Source organism: Paroedura picta, chromosome 2 (assembly GCF_049243985.1).
Source record: "Paroedura picta isolate Pp20150507F chromosome 2, Ppicta_v3.0, whole genome shotgun sequence".
In the NCBI taxonomy this organism is placed as follows: domain Eukaryota; kingdom Metazoa; phylum Chordata; class Lepidosauria; order Squamata; family Gekkonidae; genus Paroedura; species Paroedura picta.
Window position 1 is genome coordinate 28,547,958 of NC_135370.1, and position 24,651 is coordinate 28,572,608.

The 24,651-nt window shown below is 44.7% G+C and overlaps 1 protein-coding gene across 1 annotated transcript in view; it reads left to right on the forward strand.

Moving 5' to 3' along the window:
• Nucleotides 1-856: 856 nt before the first annotated feature.
• The window catches only part of LOC143828621 (aldehyde oxidase 3-like), a 60,797-nt gene continuing 37,002 nt past the window's right edge, over nt 857-24,651 (forward strand). Inside the window, exons 1-15 of the mRNA XM_077318909.1 lie at nt 857-910; nt 5,171-5,228; nt 6,806-6,902; nt 9,249-9,357; nt 9,875-10,001; nt 10,704-10,765; nt 12,337-12,444; nt 13,622-13,702; nt 14,933-15,077; nt 16,109-16,201; nt 17,171-17,322; nt 18,621-18,714; nt 19,725-19,834; nt 21,375-21,559; nt 22,230-22,392. Of these exons, the coding sequence (XP_077175024.1) occupies nt 857-910; nt 5,171-5,228; nt 6,806-6,902; nt 9,249-9,357; nt 9,875-10,001; nt 10,704-10,765; nt 12,337-12,444; nt 13,622-13,702; nt 14,933-15,077; nt 16,109-16,201; nt 17,171-17,322; nt 18,621-18,714; nt 19,725-19,834; nt 21,375-21,559; nt 22,230-22,392 (1,638 nt within the window). The remainder of the gene's footprint in view (nt 911-5,170; nt 5,229-6,805; nt 6,903-9,248; nt 9,358-9,874; nt 10,002-10,703; nt 10,766-12,336; nt 12,445-13,621; nt 13,703-14,932; nt 15,078-16,108; nt 16,202-17,170; nt 17,323-18,620; nt 18,715-19,724; nt 19,835-21,374; nt 21,560-22,229; nt 22,393-24,651) is intronic.

The following is a 24,651-nucleotide window of genomic DNA, read 5'->3' on the forward strand; positions in this document are numbered from 1 at the left end:
AGCAGCCCATTAAAGATTAGCAAGAACTACAATGGCTGGTCTGGGAGAAAGACCACACGAGAGAGCTGCTGGAAAGATGTGGGTGTTTTTGTTATTTTGTCTCTCCTAAACTGTTACTAAACTCTTGGGGAACATTACTGAGGTTGCTTTGAGTATGAGCGTTTAGCCTGTTGGAGAGTGGTGGATTTGTCTGGGTTCATTTGGGTCTTGTGTCTGGTCTTTTGTCTGGTCTGTCACTCATTGAGCAAGGTTTATTTGCCTGGGACTGATTGCAGACCCCATTCCCCACTGTTGCTTCTGGGCTGTGGGGACTATGGACCACTGAACGGTAAGGCTCCTCCTAGGCAGATAAACAAGCCTTACAGGGGTAGTCAATCTGCGGCCCTCCAGATGTCCATGGACTACAATTCCCAGGAGCCCCTGCCAGCATTCGCTGGCAAGGGACTCCTGGGAATTGTAGTCCATGGACATCTGGAGGGCTGCAGTTTGACTACCCCTTAGCACAAGCCAAAGGATGAAAGTCAAAGGACAAACCAAAGGATGAGAACCAAAGGACTTTTGGTCTGTGGGCTTTCATTTAAAATTTATTTTTAATGCATCTCAGATATAGGAACATTAGTCACTTCCAACTAAGAATTCCCTCCAAGCCAAGTTTTTCTTTTTTCCCCATACCGTTGAAGTAAAATTGATGTCATTACGTAGAGGTGTCCTGGCTCATTCCACCTAGGCTCCTCCCCTCTGTTTTCATTTTTCATCATAGTTCTTTAAGAACAATAATTAAATTGTGCTGGGAACAGACTTTGACTTGCTTGAGAGCTTTTTGGACAGCTTTCCAGTGGGCTTTTTTTGTAACAGAATGGCTGGTTCCCGACCTTCAGATGAGTTCATCTTTTTTGTGAACGGCAGAAAGGTAAGGATTAACTGATTTTATCTTGTGGTTTGCTGTTTTCCCTTTTTTAGTGTGGAAGAATCGCTGCAAACTTTTTGTGAGGTCAACTAGTGATGCAGGGATAAGGGCTTAACTCTTAAGGCGGATATTTCAAACCAATTCCACGTGAACACATCTTCTGTAGCATTGGACACATTTGCGTGTCCTTTTTCACCAGCTGAGATTGCCGTGCAATTGAGCTGTTGTTATTCACAGGCAAATAAAGCCTGTGTTGTTATATATCTTGGCAAAAAAACCAAAAACCACTTCCTCACATGTTTGAACACCCAGGTCTCATAAAAAATGGATAAGAATAGAGTATCTAGTAATGTTAGACTGATTTTTTAAAACTCTGTTAGTTTTAAATACAGTTTATCTGATGTGCTAATCGATAAACATAAGACTCCATCAAAAATAATGTAGGAGTTTGCTATAAACTAAGGAGGGAATCCCCTAGATTTGCAGCTCATCTCCTGACTACAGAGATAAGCTTTCCTGGAGAAACTAGATGCTCTGAAAGATGGAATCGATCAGATTATAGCCCACCGAGGTCCCTGTCCTCCCCAGGCTCCATCCTCAAATCTCCAGGAGTTTTCCATCCTGGTGCTAGCCACCTACCCCTTGAACCCCTGACGGTGGCCACAGGGGAACTGGCAGCTCTATGGCTCAATGCCTTCAACTGGCAAATGATCAAGAGGGGAGAAAAAGTAATTAAATCCCAAACTCCTTTTTAAAAGGCAGGACACATGGGGGGGGGGCATCATCTTGGCCAGACAAGTGTGGGACAGGGCACAGTGGTAGGCAAGAAGTTGTGAATTTCTTACATTCTGGAGGGGGCTGGATTAGGTGACCCTGGAGGCACCTTCCAACTCTATGATTATATATGAAATCCAGATCTGACATGGCCGCTCAAGTATTTTTATCCTTTCACCCCTCTCTGGTGAAATAAAGGAATTTTCGGTTGTGAATGCTTAGACCAGAAGGAGGGGGAGTATGCACTGATTTTCCAGATTTGTGACTTTCCTGCATTCTGCAGGGGGTTGGACTGGAGGTACCTGGAGGTACCTTTCAACTCTATGATCCTATATGAAATCCAGAACTGACATGGCTGCTCATTTCTTTTCCCTTTTCCCCTCTCTTCTGGAATAAACAAATATTTGGTTGCGAAGGCTTAGACCAGAAGGGGGGAAAGTACGCACTCATTTTTTCAAATTTGATCTTCCTGAATGGGAACTTAGTTGAAAATGGCTATGTGAATCTGTTGTATTTTGGTTTGGGTCAGGGAATCTTTACACCGCTCCACGGGAGCAGTATAAATAAAATGCTAAGGGCTGTGGGGGAGGGCTTGGTCCGCAATTGGGAGAGCCAACGATTGGCCCCTGGGCCCTGGACTTACAAGCGAAGGGCCCAATCTGCTGGCGTGAAGCGCCAGCCAATTGGGCCCTCTGCTTGTCAGCCCGCCTCCCGACCCGCCCACCCCCAAGCCTGGCCTGCCTGGCCGCTGACAAGGCAGGTAGGTGCCCCCCGACCTACCATGCCATGCGGCCCATGGAGGATGGGGGTGGGTGGGGGGCTCAACCCGCCTACTGGACCCTTCGCCTTTGTCCCCCCAACCTCCTTTCCCCCTGGCCTGCACCTTCCAAGGCCCCCTCCCCAAACACAATCGCCGCCGCTTTCCTGCGCGATCTCCCAAGCCCCCCTATCCCCAAACGCCACCGCTTTCTCACCCAGTCACCCACCCTTCTCAACCCCACTCTTACCCACCCATCGCTACTTACCCCTCCCCCAGTGGGCCCTGCCCCCCTCCCTTCCACCCCTGCCCCGTCCACTTACATGGCACCTACCTGTCTGCTTTCCTGCCTGTCTTCCTCCCAGCATTCACTTCCTTCCTTCCTTCCTTCCTTCCTTCCTTCCTTCCTTCCTTCCTTCCTCTCTCTCTCCTATCTGCCTCTTTCTCTCCCTCTTCCCTGCTCATGCAGGTGTTCAGAGCCAGCCAACCTGCCCTACCAAACACAGACAATTCTGGCCACTCTTTGTCTAGGAGGTGTTCCATCCGTCCATCCACCCACCCCACTAGCGCCCGCTGTATTTTGCCTACAGCGGGCTTATTATCTAGTCTAGTATAATATAAAAAAAAACATTTGTAAGCCTTGTCAGCCTTTCCTCTGCCAATTGCTGGCACGATGAGTCATCATTTTATACAAACAGTAAAAGCCATTAATAACAAACCTGTGTGCTAAGGGCTATATTTCGGAAGAATTTCATTCAGCAAAAAATAGTGGAATAGAATGACCCCTTTTTCTTTTACTGTTTATTTTGAGACAGTTGTCAGTAATGTTGTGTTCACCACAATTTTATCTGTCTGGATTCAACAGACAATTCAACCAATTCAAACATCCTGGTATCTGAAGAAGTGTGCATTTACATGAAAGTTTATACCTTGAATAAAATTTGGTTGATCTTAAAGGTGCCACTGGACTCAAACTTTAATGTACAAACAGTAATTAGTAACTGGAAATAAGAGTTTAATTAGGTTCCTGACTACAGTCAAAAATAAACATAGATTATCGTTACGCAGAGCAAGGCTGCTTCTTAGCTGCTGGACGCTGAGTGATCTTTTGGTCTTTCCCAGAGTCATCTTTTGGTTTTATTCCAGAGTGAGTCATCTGTGGGAAATTCTTTTTTGCCCTCCCACATCTACCTTGTGCAAGCAGAATAGCCCTGGGGAAGAAGCTGGGTAACTGAGTTTATTTTTGTTTTAATTTACTGTAAAAAGCACTGATGGGGCAAAATTGAAAACCCTCCAAGAAGACTTGCCAGTGTTATTTTAATGAAAATTTGGATCTGCACAGTGGTACATGATTGGACACTTAACTTACAGCACTAACCAAACGCACCTGTGCAGTTTCCTTACTTGTACTTGTTTTCTGTTCTGTGACACTTTTGGTGACATTTAGAACTCTTCATAGAATGGAAGAAAATGGTCATACCTGGGAATTTAAAAGCACTGATGTGGAGAAGGATCATTAAAGCACACATAATTACAAATTTTATGCAACTGTTGCTTTACATTGCACTGCACCCCCCCCCATACATGTATTACACATTTTCTGTTCAGTTACTCATTGGGTTTTTTTTAAGTCCTGCACAGCTATTGTACAGCAGCAATTGCTACTCCATTTATTTTCTTAATAAAATAAAATAAAATAAAATAAAAGCAGCCTATTGGGTCAAACTTTATACAGTTCTCGTCACCATACTTCAAGAAAGATAGTATAGCATTGAAAACGGTGAAGAATAGAACAACTAAAATGATTGAGGGGATGGAACCCCTTCCCAATGAAGAAAGGTTAAAGAGGTTAGCACTCTTCAGCTTGGAGCAGCCTTTCTCAACGGAACCCCCTGAAACATTGAGAAACCCCCAAGTGGTGTGATCATGCAGAAAATGGTCAGGAAGCAGAGCTGGGTAAACCTGTGTTAGCCTTGACCCGGAAACTACAGCTGGTCCAAAATGCAGCGGCCAGGATCCTCACAGCGACACTGTGGAGATCCCACATTCGGCTCATACTACATCAATTGCAATGGTTGCCCGTTGAATTCCGGATCAGGTTAAAGATTCTGGCAGTTACCTTCAAGGCCATACACGGTCAGGGCCCAGTGTACCTGAGGGACCGCCTCCCTGCCTATGCCGCCAAAAGAGCTTTACACTCCGCCGCCACCAACCGGCTACTGGTCCGTGGCCCAAAAGAAGTTTGCCTGGCCTCAACCAGGGCCAGAGCATTCTCTGTCCCGGCCCCCACATGGTGGAACGAGCTCCCAGAGGAGATCAGGGCCCTGACGGAACTAAAACAGTCCCGCAGGGCCTGCAAAAGGGAGCTCTTCCACCAGGCATTTGGCTGAGGCCAGGCCAACCAACCAACATCTGCAGGGCCTCTGCCCCCCCTCCCCCAAAAAACCACTAAGACTCCTGGACCTGTTCGAGTTACCACTGTTTATGTCATGATATACTGTTACGTTATACTGTCACCGGTTTATCAATTAATAATATTAATGTTATTATATGTATGGTTTCATGTATAGTTTCAGTTATATGTAAGTCGCTCTGAGCCTTTGGGGAGGGCGGTATAGAAATCTGAATAAATAAATAAAATGAGCTGAAGAAAACTAGCATGTGATAGTTATTTGCCTTTCCCGTATAGTATGGTGTATTATGATTATCTATTGCTTTCATTTCTAACACAGGTAATTGAAAGATGTGCTGATCCTGAGGAACTATTGGTAAATTACCTGAGAAAGAACCGTATCCTTTGATATTTTTTCCCCTTTTGCATTGCATAAAAATCCATAATCGAAACAACAAAGTGAAATGTTTCGCTTTTAATTCATATAAAGGAAGTTCACTTCAACAGGGCCAATTTCAAAATTCATATGACTGGCCGACCACTGAGACCCAAGCCCAAAAGTGGACTCCTGGCTGGCCAGAGATACTTGTTCCAGTTGAACCCACTAAGAATGAGACATATCCCAAATAGGGATATGTCAACCTGGGAACTCAGCAGAGATGTGTTTCTGTAGAGTCTACCTTCTGAAATCATTCATTGATTCATTCATTCATTCATTTATTCATTCATTCATTCGATTTCTTACCTGCCACTCTCGGGAAACGTCTCATGGCAGGTTACGAAAAAGTAAAACCTCACTTCCATTAAAATGTTAAAAACACTAAACAACCTACGCTGGCAGTGAGAAATAAACCCCTTCCATATGTACCCTCCCTCTCCCTCAACCCCCTGCTCCTCAATGTCTCAGGACATAGGTACACAAGGGTGCCGACTATGTCCAATACAGATAGATCTTAAATCTGTTGATCTTGTATACAGTTCTTATATGTGGAGGGGCCCCTCGATCTTCTATGCCCCAGCCTCAACCAAAGAGTCTTTTGAACAGACCTCCCCAAACCTGAGAGCCAAAGGCCACATATATATATAATATAATTTAAAGAAGGACAACCACTGAGGAAAACAAAATTGAAAATGGTTTAATCTAGAGGCCGTTCTGGTTGTGCTTATACACATAAATATATAAGAAGAGATAAGAAACGTTTATTTGTATTTATTGTGGAATTGTTTAATATAGCCCGGGATAGGTTCTGTTTTCTGTTTCAACCAAAGACCTGGCAGAAGAGTTCCATCTTGCAGGCCCTGCAGAACCACGAAAGCTCTTGTAGAGCCATTAGATCTTCTGGGAGCTCATTCTACCATCAAAAAGGCCCTGGCTCTGGTTGAGACCAGGGCCTATTCTGCACACAATAGATAATGCACTTTCAATGCACTTTAGAAGTAGTGTTTCCTGTTCCGCACAGGAAAATCCAGCTGCCAAAGTACATGCAAAGTGCATTATCCTATGTATGCGGAATGGGCCTAGGCAAACTTCCCTGTGTGCCAGGAATCATCAACATATTAGTACCTGCAGAGGGCAAAGTCCTGTGGGGGGCATAAGGTAATAGGCAGTCCCGCAGGAATGTGGGTCCCAGTCCTCAAAGGTTAGCACCAAAACCTTGACTTTGATCTGGGCCACAACTGGCAACCAATGCAGCTTCCACACCACCAGCTGGATATGGGTTTCCCAAGGTGTTCCTATGAGGACCCTAGCTGTTGCATTCTGCATCAAGTACAATTTCTGGATCAAGGACAAAGAAAGGCTCCTATAGAGCCTTCCAGGGGAACTGATCACAGTTGGCTGGAGATCAGTTATAATTCCAGGAGAACTTCAAGCCCTACCTGGAGGATAGCAGCCCTACCAGAGGCCCCTATGCAGGTATCTTTGTGGTGCTCTTCTATTTCCTTTGTTTTCCTTAACGGTGTCATGCTTAATCAGTTCGCCTCACAGGAACCAAGTATGGCTGTGGAATCGGAGGCTGTGGAGCCTGCACTGTCATGGTCTCCACGTACAACCCAGACTCTAAGAAGATACGGTATCCTTTTAAACATGGGAAATAAAAATGCTGGGATTGTGTTGGTTTTGACTATTTTAATTGACATGGCTCATCTGCAAAGAATCCTGGGAACTGCACTTCTTCTGCAAGCTGAGAATAGGAATGGGAACAAATTGCATTTTTGCAGTTCAGTTTGTGGTTAGACCATGAACCAAACGATGAACCCATATGAACCAGTAGGTTGGTTTGTGAACTAACCCGATTCATATTGATTTGTCAGCCATTTAAAGTTTAAAATTATTTCTGCTCCCCACAGCTATTTGTGGGGAGCAGAAAGCAGGGTTTAAACGGCTGCAAGCCATTTAAATATCTTTATTTGTTTGTTTGTTTTTTTGTTTAGATTTTTATACCGCCATTCCCTACGGTTCATGCCGGTTGACATAAAATATCTTGGAACATTTACATAGAACACTATCAAAATCAATATAACAGTATAACAATAACAACAAAAAACCAACTAGAACAACTAGAACAGCACTTAAACAGTAGCTTTGACACTCCTTCAGCAGGTTCGATCTCTCAGTCTGGGGCGGGGGGGGGAGGGGAACCTGTAGATGTTATAGGTCAGTCGGCCCCACCAAATGCCTGGTGGAAGAGCTCCTTTCTGCAGGCCCTGTGGAATTGTGGAAGTTCCGGCAAGGCCCTGATCTCTTTGAGGAGCTCATTCTACCGAGTGAGAGCCAGGACTGAAAAGGCCCTGGCCCTTGTTGAGGTCCAACATGCCTTTTTAGGCCCATGGATCCGTAGCCAGTTGGAGGTGGCGGAGCGTAGAGTTTTTCTGGGGGTATCGGCAGGGAGGCGGTCTCTCAGATGCACTGGGCCCAGACCGCATATGGCCTTAAAGGTGATTAAACTTTAAGCTTAATCTGGAATTGAACTGGGAGCTGGGAGCCAACATCTGAGTGGCAAAAAGCCATGAGGAGCAGAAAGCAGGGGTAAACTGCTCCTTTTTATTCTTCACTAACCACCATGAACTAAATCAAAATTCATGGAAGTCCATGGTGGTACTGAAGCTTGTGAACATGAACCACAAACCAGCCAAGATTCATGATGAGCTTTAGTTCATCTGACCATTCATGTCCACCCATAGCTGAGAATTCACAGAAGGGCAAGAAAAGGTTTGCACCAAAATTGGAGGCTGTTGTCTTGTCTTTTGATTTGCTTTGACCTGCACAGCAGCACTGACCCCTTTATGGATGAGGGGAACATGAGATGAGGAGGGGCCAGAGTCCGAGGGTAAAATGGAGTTAGAAGTGTTACTGGCAGTGAAGAAGTTAAGGGATCTTTGTGAGGGCCAGGTTTTGCTGCGATGACCATAAGTGTTTGACTCAGACTCAATTTAAGTCCAGTAGCATCTTAAGGATCAGCAAGAATTTGGGAATATGAGCTTTCAAGAGTCAGTTTTCCCTTCATTAGATACTTCCTTGGAGTTGATTTTTATACCCTGCTTTTCACTCACCAAAGGAGTCTCAGAGCAGCTGGCAATCCCCTTCCTTTCTTCTTCTCACAAGAGACACCATGTGAGACAAGTCAGGCTCAGAGAATTCTGAGAGAACTGTGACAGACCCAAAGTCACCCAGCTGGCTGCACGTGGAGGAGGAGTGGGGAATCAAACCCGGTTCTCCAGATTAGAGTCTGCCGCTCTTTACCATTATACCACACTGGTTCTCCAAAAGCCCATACCCCAAAGTCCATACCCCAAAATTCTTGCTCCTGAACTCAAATTTGGCTGTTCTATTGCAGTCCAATGTTACAAACTCTGAAATTCTCTAAGTTATTACCTCAAGCAAAAAAATCAATTTTGCTTCCCAACCCACAACCTTGGCATTTTGATATAAGCAGGGGTAGTAGGTAGAGACTGGTTTCCAGGCAACATGGAAAAAATGAGTGCTTTGAAAGATGGACTCTACGGCATTATGCCCAACTGAAGTCCTTCCCCTCCCCAAACCTGCCATCCTCAGGCATTTCCCAACCCAGAGCTGGCAGCCCTAAGGGACAGGGCATGGCACTCTTTCCTTAGACTTTCCCCTTGATCCCAGTCCCCTTTCCTGGATCCACATGGGATGGAGGAAGTGTTATGACTGGGAAAGTCATGAGTACCTTCTTACAGCGCTTCACTGTTGTCACATGCTTCTGGGGGAACAACAACTGCATTTTGTCCTGGGGTTTTTCCAGCAGAACCTGGAGGGTTTTTTTGTATTCTGATGCTGTAGGGCTTGCCCTGTACTAGGCTGCTAGTGAGATCATCCAAACAGCTGTACTGAGCATGACAAAAAGGAATCAACAACCCAGTTAAGTATCATCCTCATCCTTAACGTCCCAAAGACATTTCCCAGCCAACTCTTGTCTGCTTCCATTGTGTTCGTTGTACGGTGCTGCAGTAACCACCGTGGAAGGAGTGGGGAACACGAAAACCAAACTTCATCCCATTCAGGTGAGAGCTAAAGGGAACCAATGCTTGTTCTGAAGTGACATCTGGTATCTAGCCAGAATGGCCTTGTCCCTGCTGCATAAATCTAGCTGGTGAAGTTTTATACCGTATTATATTTATTTCAATTACATCTCACCTTTCTTCTCAAGAGTGTGCATGTGGGCTCCCCAGATACCAAGCCTCCCATTCTGCACTTCCCGGCAAGGTGGCTATGGTTTTAGTCTGGATCCATCCAGATCTGGCTCTTCTCTATTTCAGCTAGGTGACTATGGCATGTGCCTTCAGACCATTCCCTGGAATGTTCATAAGGATGGAGATAAAATGATGGGAACAGGACCAGGAAAGAAAAGGTGGACACAAGGAACATGCTGCAAATTGGGCTGACATAGCGGGGGGCACAGGGACACAATAGGGAGGACTGAGCATGTCGTGGGGCTTGAACTTGCTTCTGGAAGATAACTCTTCTGTCTGGATGACCAGTCTGAAGACGATTTTTGAGCAGAGCTGATTTCTCTTCCAGAAAAGGTTGGCAAAATGCCATGGCTCCCAGTGCGGCTTCTGCACCCCCGGAATGGTGATGTCGATGTATTCTCTGCTAAGGAATCACCCGGAACCCACCATGGAGCAGATAATGGCTGCGCTGGATGGTAGGCCAGGTTTCTCCAAAAAGGCTTTTGGAAAAATGGTTGGCAAAGGAGCAAAATATTAAAAGATCATGTTACTTACATATCTCCATGGGGTTGTTGGAGGATGTGAAAACAACAGGGGAAGAGGCTACAATGGCTTCTCTGTCTATCGGCTGGATTGACCATTAAGTCTATTATGAAGAGTCCCACTTGGCTGATGACCAAGAGGTTGCCCCCTGCTGGAGTCACCCAACCCCCAGGAGCCTCCTTGCCAGCCAAGGCCATCCTAGTCCAAAGAGAGGGGTTCTCCATGGCAAGGGACATGCCTACCTGGCCCACACTTGTCTGGCACATCTTTTGAGGGGCAGGGCTGGGGCCGACTGGGGCAGGGACAATGCAGGCTAAGAGTATGACTTGTTTCCCGGCCACCTTCTCAGTTCTTCCCTGCCCTGTGTTCTGGGGTTGCAAACAGAAAGGAGCTGGTGTGCGTACTGGATTCACAAAATTTCAGTTGTGCATGTGATACAAATCCCTCAAATTCCTAAACAAATGTGAAGACTTTGTAATATGTAGATTGACCTTGAGGAGCAAATTTGGGTGATGAATTCAAATTTCAGAAATGTCCACAGATTGAACAGTCCAGAGATGAAGTCTGGCTCAGATGACTTATGTACCTTTAATATTTGTTTCTTTCCTTTTTCTCCACCTGATCCTTTCTTCCAGGCAATTTATGCCGTTGCACTGGGTACAGGCCTATAATTGACAGCTTCAGCGCTTTCTCTCCGGTAAGAGGGGGGGGACCCCTAATTGATCAGTTCATTGATACTGTCAAAAGTGGCCTTAAGTGGGAAATTCAGTAAGAGGATGACATTTGTAGAAGCGGTTATGACCCCAAGATTATGTGTTCACTAGAATTTAAGCCCACTGTAGCCAAAATACAGCGGGTCCTAGTGGGCAGTGGGTGGGTGCAGGACGCTTGGGCACCCCCTTGGCCCGGCCCCCCAAGGCCTGCGCTGAAGCCTGCCCAGGCGCCCCCCTTCCCCGCCGAGTCCCTGTCTTCAGCACGGGGCTCAGAGCAGGCCCGCCAAATCTGCAGGTCGCCCCCTCCCCCCCAAGTCCTGGAAGACTCATCTTTAACCTTTCTGTTGACCCTGGCTGTTTCCAACCTTAAATGTGTTATTATATTGTTAATAATTTGTACTGCATTGCTAATTGTTTATAGCTGTGAGCTATAAAACAATAAATCTGTCCTCCAAGAAGAGTTACAATTAGACTGTCCCTGGAACAAATCCAAATACAAGCATACTAGGCTGAAATATACATGAACCTGATACATTCTTAGAGAGTGGCACAAGTCATTGCTCTGACTGCCACCATCTTGCCGAAAATCAATCAATCTATCTATCTATCTATCTATCTATCTATCTATCTATCTATCTATCTATCTATCTATCTATCTATCTATCTATCTATCTATCTATCTATCTATCTATCTATCTATCTATCTATCTATCTATCTATCTATCTATCTATCTAAATGTATATAATGCCACTCTGGGAGGAACCGTCTTGTACTGGTTTACAATAAAGCAGTAAACCAAGCTAAAGGCCTTAGTGGGATTTGAGTGAAGAGGTGCCAGGTCTTACGGCAAGGACAGAAAATAAGCACATTGACAGTTATAAAATGGGATATTATTGCCTGAATTTCTTTACTCAGGATAAGGTGTTGGACAATTCAAGAAACCATCCATTCTTTCAGAATTATACTAATCTTTCCTTGTTATATAATCTGAATTTGTTTCATTTTGCAATAAATTAAATTGTGTATATTTTAAATAGAGAAAAACTTGTACAAGAATTCATAATTAGCAAGAGAGAATATCCAAACATGCACTTTAGCAGTCCTCAGCAAAGTTATACCCTTCTAAATCCACTGAAGGACTTTCTATACTCTCATTTTCCTCCCTTGTAAGTTTCTGTGTGTGTGTGTGTGTGTGTGTGTGTGTGTGTGTGTGTGTATCCCACATGTATTTTGCGCCCTCTTGGGGTAAATTTGATATGGGATTGGTTTATGTCCAGCCTAAAAACCAGGCAGTTTAAATCTGCAGGGAGAGATGCTGAACACAAACCTGTGTGATATTGAATTGACCACTAGAGGGAGCAAAACCGGTGTGGAACAGATCCCCTCCCCCTGAAAGAAACAGGAACTTATAGGTAAGGAAAATGAGAATGTGGAAAAGCCTGAAGTCAGTTGTTTAAAATAGTGTATCTTTATTTAGGACTGCACTGTAAATCACACCATACATTCCTTGCAATTTGTAACTATCATATTATGTTTTTTTAATGTTTTCCTCAGAAGGGCTGTCCCTTAGCAGGGAGTGGAAAGTGTTGCTTGGATCAAGAAGGTGAGAAGGAGGAAGAAAGAGAAGAAGATTTGGCTCCAGAGCCTAAAAGAGGAGATCAGGTAAGCTGTGGCCTCCTGATTTCCATATTTTTTCATCCGTAATCTTCTGTGGGGGATGTGGAATGGTGCAGTATAGGCCGATCTCATCAGATCTTGGAAGCTAAACAGAGTCAGTACGTGGATGGGAAACCACCAAGGAAGACTCTGCAGAGGAAGGTCGTGACAAACCACCACTACTTAATCGCTTGCCTTGAAAGTCCTTGCTGGGGTTGCCATACGTTTTCGAAGACAGGGCAGAACATAAATCCCCAAATAAATAAATAAGTCAGCTGGGGTTTGATGGCACATTACTCGCATACTTTTCTGTGAGTGCTGCTGAGTTTTTGAATGGATCTGAAGCTGTACTTCACCTACAGATCCTTTTCTCTTGGATTTGATAATCTTCTATGCCTGCAAAGGCCCTTTTCTCAGCTTCAGAAGCACTAGTTGGGGACAACAGCCTTTTTAGCTAGTAATTAATATATTTCTTTTGATACAAATTTTATTTGCTGTAGTTTGACCCTTGAGATGTTCTCAGTATATTTTGGGTTGAGTTTGTTTCCCACGTCTCCTTTGTTTGAGCTCTAACCTGTCATGAGTATGGATCCAGCCACTGTACTGTAACAATTGAGCAGAGCCAGTTTGCAAAATTTTCTAATAAGGCATGTTGTGACAGAGAGAGTATTTTTAGGCTTCGTAAGCTTGTTAATTGCTTGAGGAATTGTGGAAATGATTGGTTTAATTAAATTGTGTGTTTTATTTTGAAGACGCTATGCAAAATAGATTCCCCACACCCTAGTAGAAACTTGCCCAAATATTCATTTCTGCTCATTTTAATCTTGGCTGATTTTAATCTTGGCTGAAAAACCTTTGAATAGGCAAGTTTTGGTTACCATTTTTAAAAAAAATGTAGGATGGGTGATATGGTTTTAAGATATGAGCAAGAAAACGTTATCCAATATATTCAGGCTGGTTTTAAGATACAAGCAAGAAAACGGGATCCAATATATTTAGTAGTTGGTTGGACATATTGCATTCAAGTAATAAAACATAACTTACATTATCTGCACAATGTGATTCCCATTGACCTTTCTTCCCACTGAGACAAAAGGATGAGTCGGGTGATGTACGGCAAGAGATATTCATCTTTCCCATTGACCATGTATGCTAATTCTAGACTTTAATTTTTTCTCATTAGATGTGTTCAGGTCTCTGCCAACCAGAAGACTTCAAGCCCAGGGACCCAACCCAGGATTATATATTTCCACCTGAACTCATGGTAGGAAATGATCCTTTTATCTGGGCTTGTCAGGAATGATTCTTAAGAGGTATATAGAATTTCAGTCCAGATTTGGCCGTCTTAGATGGCGAGGCAGAATGGGCCTGTTCCAGCCTGCAGGCTTCCCACACCAAGGTGCTCCCAACACCTGGAGAGGCTTCTATTTCACGCTACCACCACATTACCTTTGTACAGAATTGCCTGCTAAGAGCCCAGCTTCCCTGCCAAGTTCTGAGGTCTTGCCTTTGTCCTTCCTACTACCCAGTGCCTGGTCACCATGATGACAGTTTACTTTCTCGTGCAACCCTGGAGTAATAGCCACCTACCAACTCACTGCCTCCTACATAGTGCTCTTAAGACAGCATATCTGAGACAGTAGGGGTCTATGTGGTACAGAGAACCATCACCAGCATCTAAAGTTCAAAAGTATTTATTAGAAAAAAAATGTTCACAGGCATATTTTTAGCAGAGCACAAGATTGAACAAGGATCCAAAAGAAATGAGTAAAAAAAAAACAGTTCCTCTATCCCACTCTCTATACATGCCCTATCTGATTTTAAATTTAGGACAGGCTCCTTAACCTAGAAAGTTGCAGATTTCTACTGAGTTGCCATTCTCTTGAAGCTTACTTCAGTTGTCCATGCGAGCTCAGGATCCATGGCTGCTGTCTCCAGTCCTCGTTTATGAATTCTGTCTGTTCGGATGGACTCAGCACCAAAGAAATCACCTTGCTGCCAGAAGGTTTTATCATATCTGTTTCTCCATTTGTTGACCAGCTCAGGCTGGCTCAGGGGAGTGTTTCTTGTATTTACTACCTCTAAATCTTTGTTACTTGCTTGAAGAAGGGGAGAGTGTGACCCACCCATTAGCTCTCCTGCTAGATCTATTAGCATTTGTATGAAAGGAAAGAAATCTCTCCCATCCTGCCTGTTCTCTGCCCAGAGAGGAAAAAACTTTAAAAAAATCAGAGTGCAGGTATTGCTCATTTCTAACCTCCAAAGGAAAAAAAAATCATTTCTTCACAGAATTAAACTTTCTCTGCTAGATCATGATAAGAACAAAGATAACAGTAAAGATTTTGTCCATGTGGATCATGAAAAAATATGGATTGGTTTAAAAGATGCCATGGTATCTGATTGTTTTGATGTGTAATCTGAGCAAGAGACTACTTGTTAAACAGAATGGTTTTCAGTTGGGAAAAGTGTCAGACAAGGATGTGTTTCCTTACAGAGGATAGCTGAACAGATCAAACGAAGAACTCTGGTTTTCAATGGAGAAAGGACAACATGGATTTCTCCTGTCACCCTCCGGGAACTTCTGGACCTGAAAGCCAAGTTTCCAAAGGCCCCTCTTGTTGTAGGGAACACAAATATAGGTAGGTGACCAGTGATGTCTCAGCAGAGAGCCTGCACAACTTGATGGATTCCTTTTTATAAAGTTGTCTCATACGGCTCCCATTCACCAAATTTTCCTCAGAGGGAGAAAGATTTCCTTCAACACAGGAAGCCTTTCTTCTTTCGAAAAAGGAAGGGCGTTTTCACACATGCTGAATAATGCACTTTCAATCCACTTCAGGGACTGTTTGAAAGTGAATTTTGCAATTTCACACAGTGAAATCCTGTTGCAAAATGCAATTGCTGCCCTAACAGAGGGGGGATGAACAGGAAATGCAGACTTCCACCACCACTCAAGCCCATCTTCTCTGGAGGTCACGTAGGTGGTGGTGGTGGGGATGTGCCGTTCTCTTCTGGGGCTCAGGCAGCCACCTCAATGGCCACATGTGCACCCCTCCATCTTGCATGTGCACCCCTCCTGCAACTGGCTCTGCAGAAGTTGTTCTCTTGTCCCCTCTTGGGCTTGGACAGCCTGTTCAATGGGGCCACATGTGGTTTGGTGAAGGGGGCAAACACTCATCCACATTGCCCAGGGTGAAGGCCACACCTTGCTTGGCTCTTGGGTGGCCCTGAAGGTAGGGCCGCTGGCAGAGATTCTGACAGCCCTTCCTGGACTTTTGTCCAGGGCCTCATAATCTCTAAAACTCCCCACTCATTGTGTGTACAAAAGAAAATCCTTATTACTACTAAACAAAGACATCAAGGAGAAATGCTATCCCATTCTTCTCCCTGTGATACCAATTTTTAACCTACAGAGCATTCAGAATTTGATTCTCCATCTGCAATTTGAGGGATTAAGTAGATGGAGAAACAGATATCAGATGTCATTAATTGACAGGTTTACAGATGGTCAAAATATACCCAGTACTGCTAAGAGTTCGGGAAACCTTTAGTACTGTTCTAGAACATGTGACCAAGACCTGATCCATCCACCAGGCATTCGACTGAGGTTCTGCCACCATTTTGTTCAATACCATTCTTATCTTTTAATAATCCAATTTCATCTCTTTAGGAATTGATGTGAAAAAACTGGGTGTTTGGTACCCAGTCATCCTTCATCCTGCTAGGGTTCCAGAGCTGCATGTCGTCCACCGAGTACAAAATGGTAAGTCTCAAATATATGTAAGAAGCCACTGGGGCAAATATATGGGATCTGGATTTTCGGCTGACCAGTAAGTGTTACTGAAGAACTAATTAAAAAGATACTTTAATGTATTTCCACCCGATATGTATGAAAGAACAAGAAATATTTAGGCGCTCCAGTACTGCCAATGCAGTTCTGATTAGTGATTATTATGTCAAATTGAAGTTAATGGAACAATAATTATGAGATTACACATATATTGTTTTCATAATTTATATACTAACTAGGGGTCAAGCCCATTGGATTCAAGAATACAACAGATGCTAGATTGGGGTGGATGGGATGGAAGAACTCAGTAGATGGCCTCTCCCTCCCACCAGGACCTGGAAAGGCTGCAGGCTGGGGGTACCCAGGCAGGGAAGTCACTGGCAGGAGCAGCTCTCATGCAGCAGGGACCTGCAGCCTCTGAGCCTTGGAGGGAAGTGGCAGGAGGAAGGGGTGGTCAGGGGTGGGGGACGGAGAGTGATTGGCTGGCCGCTGGACAGACAGGCAGGCTGGTTGGCAGAGGAGGCACTCAGGGGCGGGACATCCAACCTAAGTGGGTGTTAAGCACTGAGTGGCACTTAAGCCATGAGACCAGCTCCTCCTCCAAGCCCTTACCAGAAATATATTATGTGGAACAAATAGTCAAAGCAGCCAAATCTTGGGATACTTAAAAACAGTGACTGGAGCTGTGAATGGGCAAGACATATCTTTCTACAAAACTGAAGTGTTCCAGGCTTGCAGAAAAATGTGAAATCTAAAAACAACAACATTGGACAATTTTAAAAAATTGAAAATGATAAAAATGAGTGTCTGTAGCTTTAAGGAACCCATTGCCTCAGTGGCTGTTGCTAGGCAACCACAATATTCCAAAGCTGGATTTTTGTGAGTAAAAAGGCAGCAGGGCTCTTTCCGGACTTATTTTTTGCGTTCGTTATTTCATTCCAGGGATTGTGATTGGTGCTGCAACCCATTTGGCCCAGTTGAGGGATATCCTGTTAAATATTATCCCAGAACTTCCTGCAGAGAAGACAAAGATTTACTGCACTCTGTTAAAGCAGCTGAGAACACTGGCGGGAGAACAGATCAGGAATCTGGCTGTAGGTCTTCCAGAATACTCCTGTTCACAAAATATATGTTACCTCATGTCCCTTTCTGCCAAGACAGCATTGATGAGAAGTGGACAGCCTTTTGGAGAAGGTCTGTTTTGAATGTAGTCAATAATTTGAGATACCCCTTCATCTAACCAGGGCCAATTGTCTCTGAGGATCCCACTCTGATTGTCCCTACCATGGTCTGATTTGTTTTCCCTCATCTCCTTCAACATATACAGGAGAGGCGACTCTCACATATAATAATAATAATAATAATAATAATAATAATAATAATAATAATAATAATAATAATAATAATAATAATAATAATAATAATAACAACAACTACAATTCCCATGAGGCCCTGCCACCAGCATGTGCCAGAATTGTGGTCAGGTGACATTGCAGCAAAATAGAGGCAGTTGCAAATACATAATCGGTGCTGAAAAAACTACACGGTATCAGAGGACATGCATAAATGGGAATGTTTTTTAAATGTTTTTTAAAAGGACTATTGAAAAGGGCTGGCAAACTGAGTGCGGAGAAAACTGGTACATGCATAATAGCCCCTTGATCCACAAACATGGCAAGCCAGCTAAATCAAGAAGTCCTATCAAAGTTGGTTGGGCCCAGATTAAACTGTCCAGAGTAGTTTGGAACATTCTTGCCTCCTCCCTCTCACTGTTGTGTACTCCATGAAATGTTACTCCTGGGGTGATAGGAGACTATCATCAGTGAAACCTGAAGCAGAAAGGGGTAATCAGTGCAAACCACCAGTTTAGTGTGAATCTAACCTAGCAGTTGGGAAGAGCATAAGAGAAGCCATGCTGGATCAGGCTGATAGTCCACCCAGTCCAACACTCTGTGTCACATAGTTGCCAAAACGCAAGTTCCAGCAGGAGATCTACCAGTGGGTCCAGAACTCCCAAAACCCTCCTACTATGGCCCCCAAGCACCAAGAATAAAGAACATCACTGGCCCAGACATAGCAATCCACCCATATCTTGTGGCTAATAGCTGCTGGTGGGCCTCTGCTCCTAAGAACATAGGAGAAGTCATGTTGGATCAGGTCAAAAGAAGTGAGCCATGACTCCTGGACTCTGGTACTTTCCTACTGAAGAAGTGAGCAAGGACTCACGAAAGCGCCTCCCCTGCCACAAGTGTTGTTAGTCTTTCAGGTGCTCTGTTCTACTTCTGCTATCCATCTTGATCTAATAGCAAAAGTGTGATTGTTTCCCATAGTGCAGGGGGTTGGACTAGATGACCCATGAGGTCCCTTCCAACTCTATGATTCTATGATTCAGTCCATAGGAGGTCACATTGTAAGCAGAGGGTCACCTTGGGATCTGAACCCCGTTCTGGCAGCTGGGAAAGCAATCCTCAATCTGGCGTCAACAGGTAAAAGACCTTACAGTCTGTTAATAAACGTTGATTTCGGCACAAAAGAGTGTGCAGAATCTATATAACTAATAGTCATGGGTGGGTCTCAAATGTGGATTAACACAACAAGACTATCCACAGGTGCCGTGAGGATTTTTTAGTGCTAGGGAAAAACCCAGGTTTTCAGAAAAGCATGAAAACTCCCACCCAAAAAATTGAAGGCTACCCCCCCCCCAAAAAAAAATAGGAACAATGTCTGTGTAAGGAATGGTTTTATCCTGGAATCCTCACCATACCGTGATTCAGGTGGATCACCTGGCTGGAGCGAGTGAGACCCCATGCCTGGACGGGGGGAGGCTGCATCAGTCTAAGGGTGTACAGGTGTTATCTCATTGAATAGCATGTCCAGAGGAGGGCTACAAAGATGGTGAGGGGTTTGGAGGCCAAGTTGTATGAGGAAAGTTTGGTCTGTTTATCCTGGAGAGAAGACGACTAAGAGGTGGTATGATAACCATCTTCAAATACTTCTGAGGCTATAATATAGAAGATGGGACAAAGTTGTTTTCTGTTGCCCCAGAGGGTCAGACCAGAACCAATGGGTTAAAATTAATTCAAAACAATTTCCGGGTAAACCTCCAGAAGTTCTTGACAGTTAGAGCGGTTCCTCAGTGGAACAGGCTTCCTCAAGAGGTGGTGGGTTCTCCTTCTTTGGAAGTTTTTAAGCAGAGGGTAGATAATCATCTGGAAGAAATGCTGATTTTATGAACGTAGACAGATGGTGAGTGGGTGGGCAGGTAGTTGTGAGTTCCTGCACTGTGCAAGGGGGTTGGACTAAATGACCCTGGAGAGCCCTTCCAACTCTATGATTCTATGGATGATTCCATTTCTGGATACACTGCAATACGATCTTTGAAAAGCTCATCCTGCTGCAGGCGTACGATCTGATATCTTTTAAAATTTTCATGGGCTGTGTAAACTGCATGTCTGCAAAGAGGACGGTCTGTAAGGGCTACACTTTTCTCTGGCAGGTGGGAGGAGACAGATTCACCTGAACGGCGAATTCCTTGCACGGGTGCCAGAGGCAGACCTTTTGCCCTCGGAGGTCATCGTCTCCATTTTTATACCGTTTTCAAAGAAAGTGAGTGTTCCATTTTGGTACCTTTTGTCTTGCAAGAATTCCTGGATCAAACTTCCAATAAAAAATCAGTTTCTGCAGAGATTAAATATCAGCATGTCAGAGAATGCAGCATTTGCCCATCTAAGGCAGCCTTTCTCAACTTTTTTAACATTGAGAAATACCTGAAATATTCCTCAGGTTTCGAGAAACCCCAGAAGTGGCACAATGATACAGAAGGTGGTTGGGTAGGATAACTGTGTATAGTTTGGTGTAGTGGTTAGGAGTGTGGAGTTCTAATCTGGCATGCCAGGTTCGATTCTGCACTCCCGAACATGCAGCCAGCTGGGTGACCTTGGGCACTGATTAATCTGTTCTGACCGAGCAGTGATACCAGTGCTCTCTCAGCCTCACCCACTTTACAGGGTGTCTGTTGACCTCTTCTTAGGGGTGCCACCTTCCAACTGAGTCACTAAACCCACACCAAACCATGAGCTTGCACCCATTGTATTACAGAATGTAACGGGCTTTACTACTAGTATATATGTTGTTGTCGTTATTAGTTGCGAAGTCATGTCTGATCCATCGCAATCCCATGGACAATGATCCTCCAGGCCTTCCTGTCCTCTACCATTCCTTGGAGTCCATTTAAGCTCGCACTGACTGCTTCAGTGGCTCCATCCAGCCACCTCATTCTCTGTCGTCCCCTTCTTCTTTTGCCCTCAATCGCTCCCAGCATTAGGCTCTTCTCCAGGGAGTCCTTCCTTCTCATGAGGTGGCCAAAGTATTTGAGTTTCATTTTCAGGACTTCTAAGGAGCAGTCAGGGCTGATCTCCTCTAGGAGTGACCGGTTTGTTCGCCTTGCAGTCCAAGGGACTCGCAAGAGTCTTCTCCAGCACCAGAGTTCAAAAGCCTCAATTCTTTGAGGCTTGGCCTTCCTTATGGACCAACTTTCACAGCCACATATTGCAACTGGGAAGACCATAGCCTTGACTAAATGCACTTTTGTTGGCAGGGTGATGTCTCTGCTTTTTAGGATGCTGTCTAGATTTGCCATAGCTTTCCTCCCCAGGAGCAAGCGTCTTTTAATTTCTTTGCTACAGTCCCCATCTGCAGTGATCTTGGAGCCCAGGAAAATAAAATCTGTCACTACCAGATTTCTTCCCCATCTATGTGCCAGGAATTGAGAGGGCCGGATGCCATGATCTTTGTTTTCTTGATGTTGAGTTTCATGCTTAAGTGTGTGTGTGTATTAAATAATACGCAAATCTCATATAGATGACATGTCTCTTGAAGCACATGAGAATATTTCCTGTGTGTGCACAGACAGAGAAGTAAGTAGTATATTTCCAATGAGAGTACACCAGGTGCAAAACACTATGCAAAACCTTTGCTTATGCTTATCATCAAATGTAATAATCTTCATTTGTTGCAGTACTTTTCACCTTGGCAGCACCTTCTAGGTAAGCATTTCCTCATATGCAAAATGGCCCTTAGGCTATTTGAATGAAAGCAAGGGTCAACTGTAGAGGGTAAATGACCAGATTATTCCTTGTCTCGGCAGGATGAATTTGTTTCCGCATTCCGACAGGCTGACCGGAGGAAGAATGCGATGTCAATCACCAATTCTGCAATGCAAGTCCGGTTCCAGCCGGGCACAGATGTCATTGAGGACTTGACTATTTTATATGGGGGCATTGACTGTACCACAGTGAGTGCCCCAAACACCTCTCGGAAGCTACGAGGAAGGTACAAGCACCCTCTGCGAATCCTGTCCGAATGGCCCTTTTTACTAAAGAGAGCCAGTTTGGTGTAGTGGTTAGGAGTGCGGACTTCTAATCTGGCAAGCCGGGTTTGAATCTGCGCTCCCCCACATGCAGCCAGCTGGGTGACCTTGGGCTAGCCACGGCACTGATAAAACTGCTCTTACCGAGCAGGAATCTCAGGGCTCTTTCAGCCTCACCTACCTCAGAGGGTGTCTGTTGTGGGGAGAGGAATGGGAAGGAGATTGTAAGCTGCTTTGTGACTCCTTCGGGTAGAGAAAAGCGACATATAAGAACCAATTCTTCTTCTTCTTCTAATAGGAAAGCTGAGTAATCCTAGCTGTTTGCAAAATAGAACGAGGAGATGGATTTTCCATATTTTTAGTTTGTCTTCAGGCAGTAACAAGAGATTCTTATTCCTTTTGTTATGAGTAGGCAAATTACTCCTTTCACAATCTTGTTCAAGATATATCTTCACCAAAGTACGATGAGACAAGGGAAACCCCGCCTGCCATTCTGACCCTGCAACTGCATGAAACAAAGAATCAAAATGCTGGGAGATCCAGTGTGGCGTTTGGCCTTTAGTTTCTGCATTAGAGTTTTGCCTAGCTCTGCTAGTAAATAAGTATGCTTTTTTCTTATCCTTTCTCTCCCAGAAAGTGGAATGAGCAGATGCTGGATGAAGCCTGCCGGCTAATTCTCAAGGAGATTCAACTCTCACCTTCAGCATTAGGCGGAAAAGTAGAATACAGACGAACTCTGCTCATCAGCTTCTTTTACAGATTCTATTTGGAAGTGCTGCAAGATTTAAAGCACATGGTGTGTCTGTGTACTTGTATGTCTGTGTGCTTGCATGTCTACTAGGCTGGGGCATGAACCTAAAAAATCTGGTTTGGCTCAGGGTGGCCTCAAACAGAGCCCAAAATGCCCTGAACTGGATCCCTCTTACTCCTGACTATAGCATGCTACAGATGGGCGGAAATGAGGGAATATCTTGGGAAGGGTTAACTGGCTGGGAGTCATTTTTAGCCCTTCTGTTTTGCTTCCTCCCCCTTGAACCAGGGGAGAACAAAACTGATGAACAGCTGCTGAGTGAACCCACCTGGCCGGCAACCATTTCAACCTAATAGTGGGGTGGGTGTACCTGTTAGGCTAATATGGCCAGCAGCCATTTCATCAGTCCATTTTTGTCTCCTCTCATTTGAAATCAAGGAGAAGCCAAACCCATCAGTGAAATGGCTGTCAGCCATTTAAACCTAACAGGTCAGCTGCGGACTCATGTTGCTCCGCTGTTAGGTTTAAATGGCCCAAATAGCTGAACCAAACAGAACAAAAGTCTGGTAAATGTTCGGGACTTACCTCAAGCATTGGTTCAGGAGATCCAACCTAGGCCAAGCCCATGCCATATTTTGGCTCTTGGTTTGTGTCCATCCCTAATATCTACTTGTATATTTTACAGATCTCACAGAGTATCCACTGAGTCCCTTCAAGCCACTATCAAGCGTTGCAAGAACTCACAACAAGCTTCTTTAATAAAGAAAGCGTTTAGTGAGAAGTTACTTCATACACCTAAGCTAAGAAAGTCAAATCTGCCTGAGCCCAGATTTGCCTCCCCTTTTCATTAGTGTTCTCCCGCCCAAAACTTGAAAGTTCCCAGGGAAGGGGGAGAGGAGGCACCAGGTGCCATAAACCATAGTGTTACTTCTCGCACGTCCTTGGTCATCTCCGGACAAGATAAGATGTTATGGTTACAGAAGGCAGACCTAGCCGGCAGGTTCAAAAGACAAATAATTCACAGCTCCCCGAGATAGCAGGAAGCAACAAAACAGTTTCGATTTCAGGCATGCAAGCATAATATATGGGCCTTGGGTTACAGAGCGGCCCCAGGGAAAGAAAGGCAAAAGGCAAAGCAAACAAACATGGAGATGCCCATGTCAACTTATGACAGGAACAGGCACTGATCCTGACAGCCACATGCCATGATAAACTTTCTGTGGGCAAGCCCTATCCTAACAATTTGTGCCACCTCATGGGCTTGCAGTAAATATCCAGGAAGTCACTTGGAGGAAATTTTGTTCTTATAAAGTTTTCTTTCCAAATGTATGGCGTGTTGAACTAGATACCTCTACAAAATAATGTTTTACTTTTGTTTTGCTTTCATTTTTCCTGAGATTTTCCCCTCCATTTGTGAAGTGTTTGTTGAAAAAAGAATTGATACCCAATGGGAATATAAAATGAATATTATTTTTGTTTTTGCCTCTAACAATTTTTTTTTTTTTTGCTATTTCTTATATTCCTTAATAAGAGCAGGAGGGGTAGATGTTCAGGTTGCATCGGCCCATCACCCTAGCTGAGCAATGGGGAACACCCACACACACACACAGGGGACACACAAGATATTTCTTTTTACATATGACCGGTCCTAGCTTTTCCAGGGAACTAGGGTAAAAAAAATTTCACTTTCATTATTGGCTTGGTCTGCATATCTAAGTGAGAGATGCTCACTTTTTGGACTTCTGCTATAATTAAAGGCACAAGAGCAAGCCAGCGTTGCTTTTTTCTGATCAGGCAGTATATCTCCTGTAGAGCGGTGGTCCCTAACCACCGGGCTGCGGCCTGGTGCCGGGCCACGAAGGCCCCAGCACCGGGCCGCAGCTCCCTCTCCCCGCCCCCCCGCAGTAAGAAACTTCCCAGGCCGCAAGCAAATTGGCCGCAAAACTGGCCGATTAGGTTGCGGCCCGGAAAGCTTCATTTTGTGGGAGGGGGGGAGAGGGAAGCAGGTCCGCGCATGCGCATTTGCGCCATGTGCAGCCGCAAACACGCATGCACAGCAGTTTCGTGCATGTGCGGCAGTTTCATGCATGCAGGCATGCGTGTGTGCGTGCATGTGCGGCAGTGCTGCACATGCACGTTTGCGGCTCCACATGGCACAGATGCGCAGCCGCACCATCACCCACCCCAACACTGCTGGTCCGCAGCCTTGGAAAGGTCGCGGACCACTGCTGTAGAGGACACATCTGCATAGCACAAGGACTCCACAGGAGGAGAAGAGTGACCTCCCTACTAAAACACTCATGG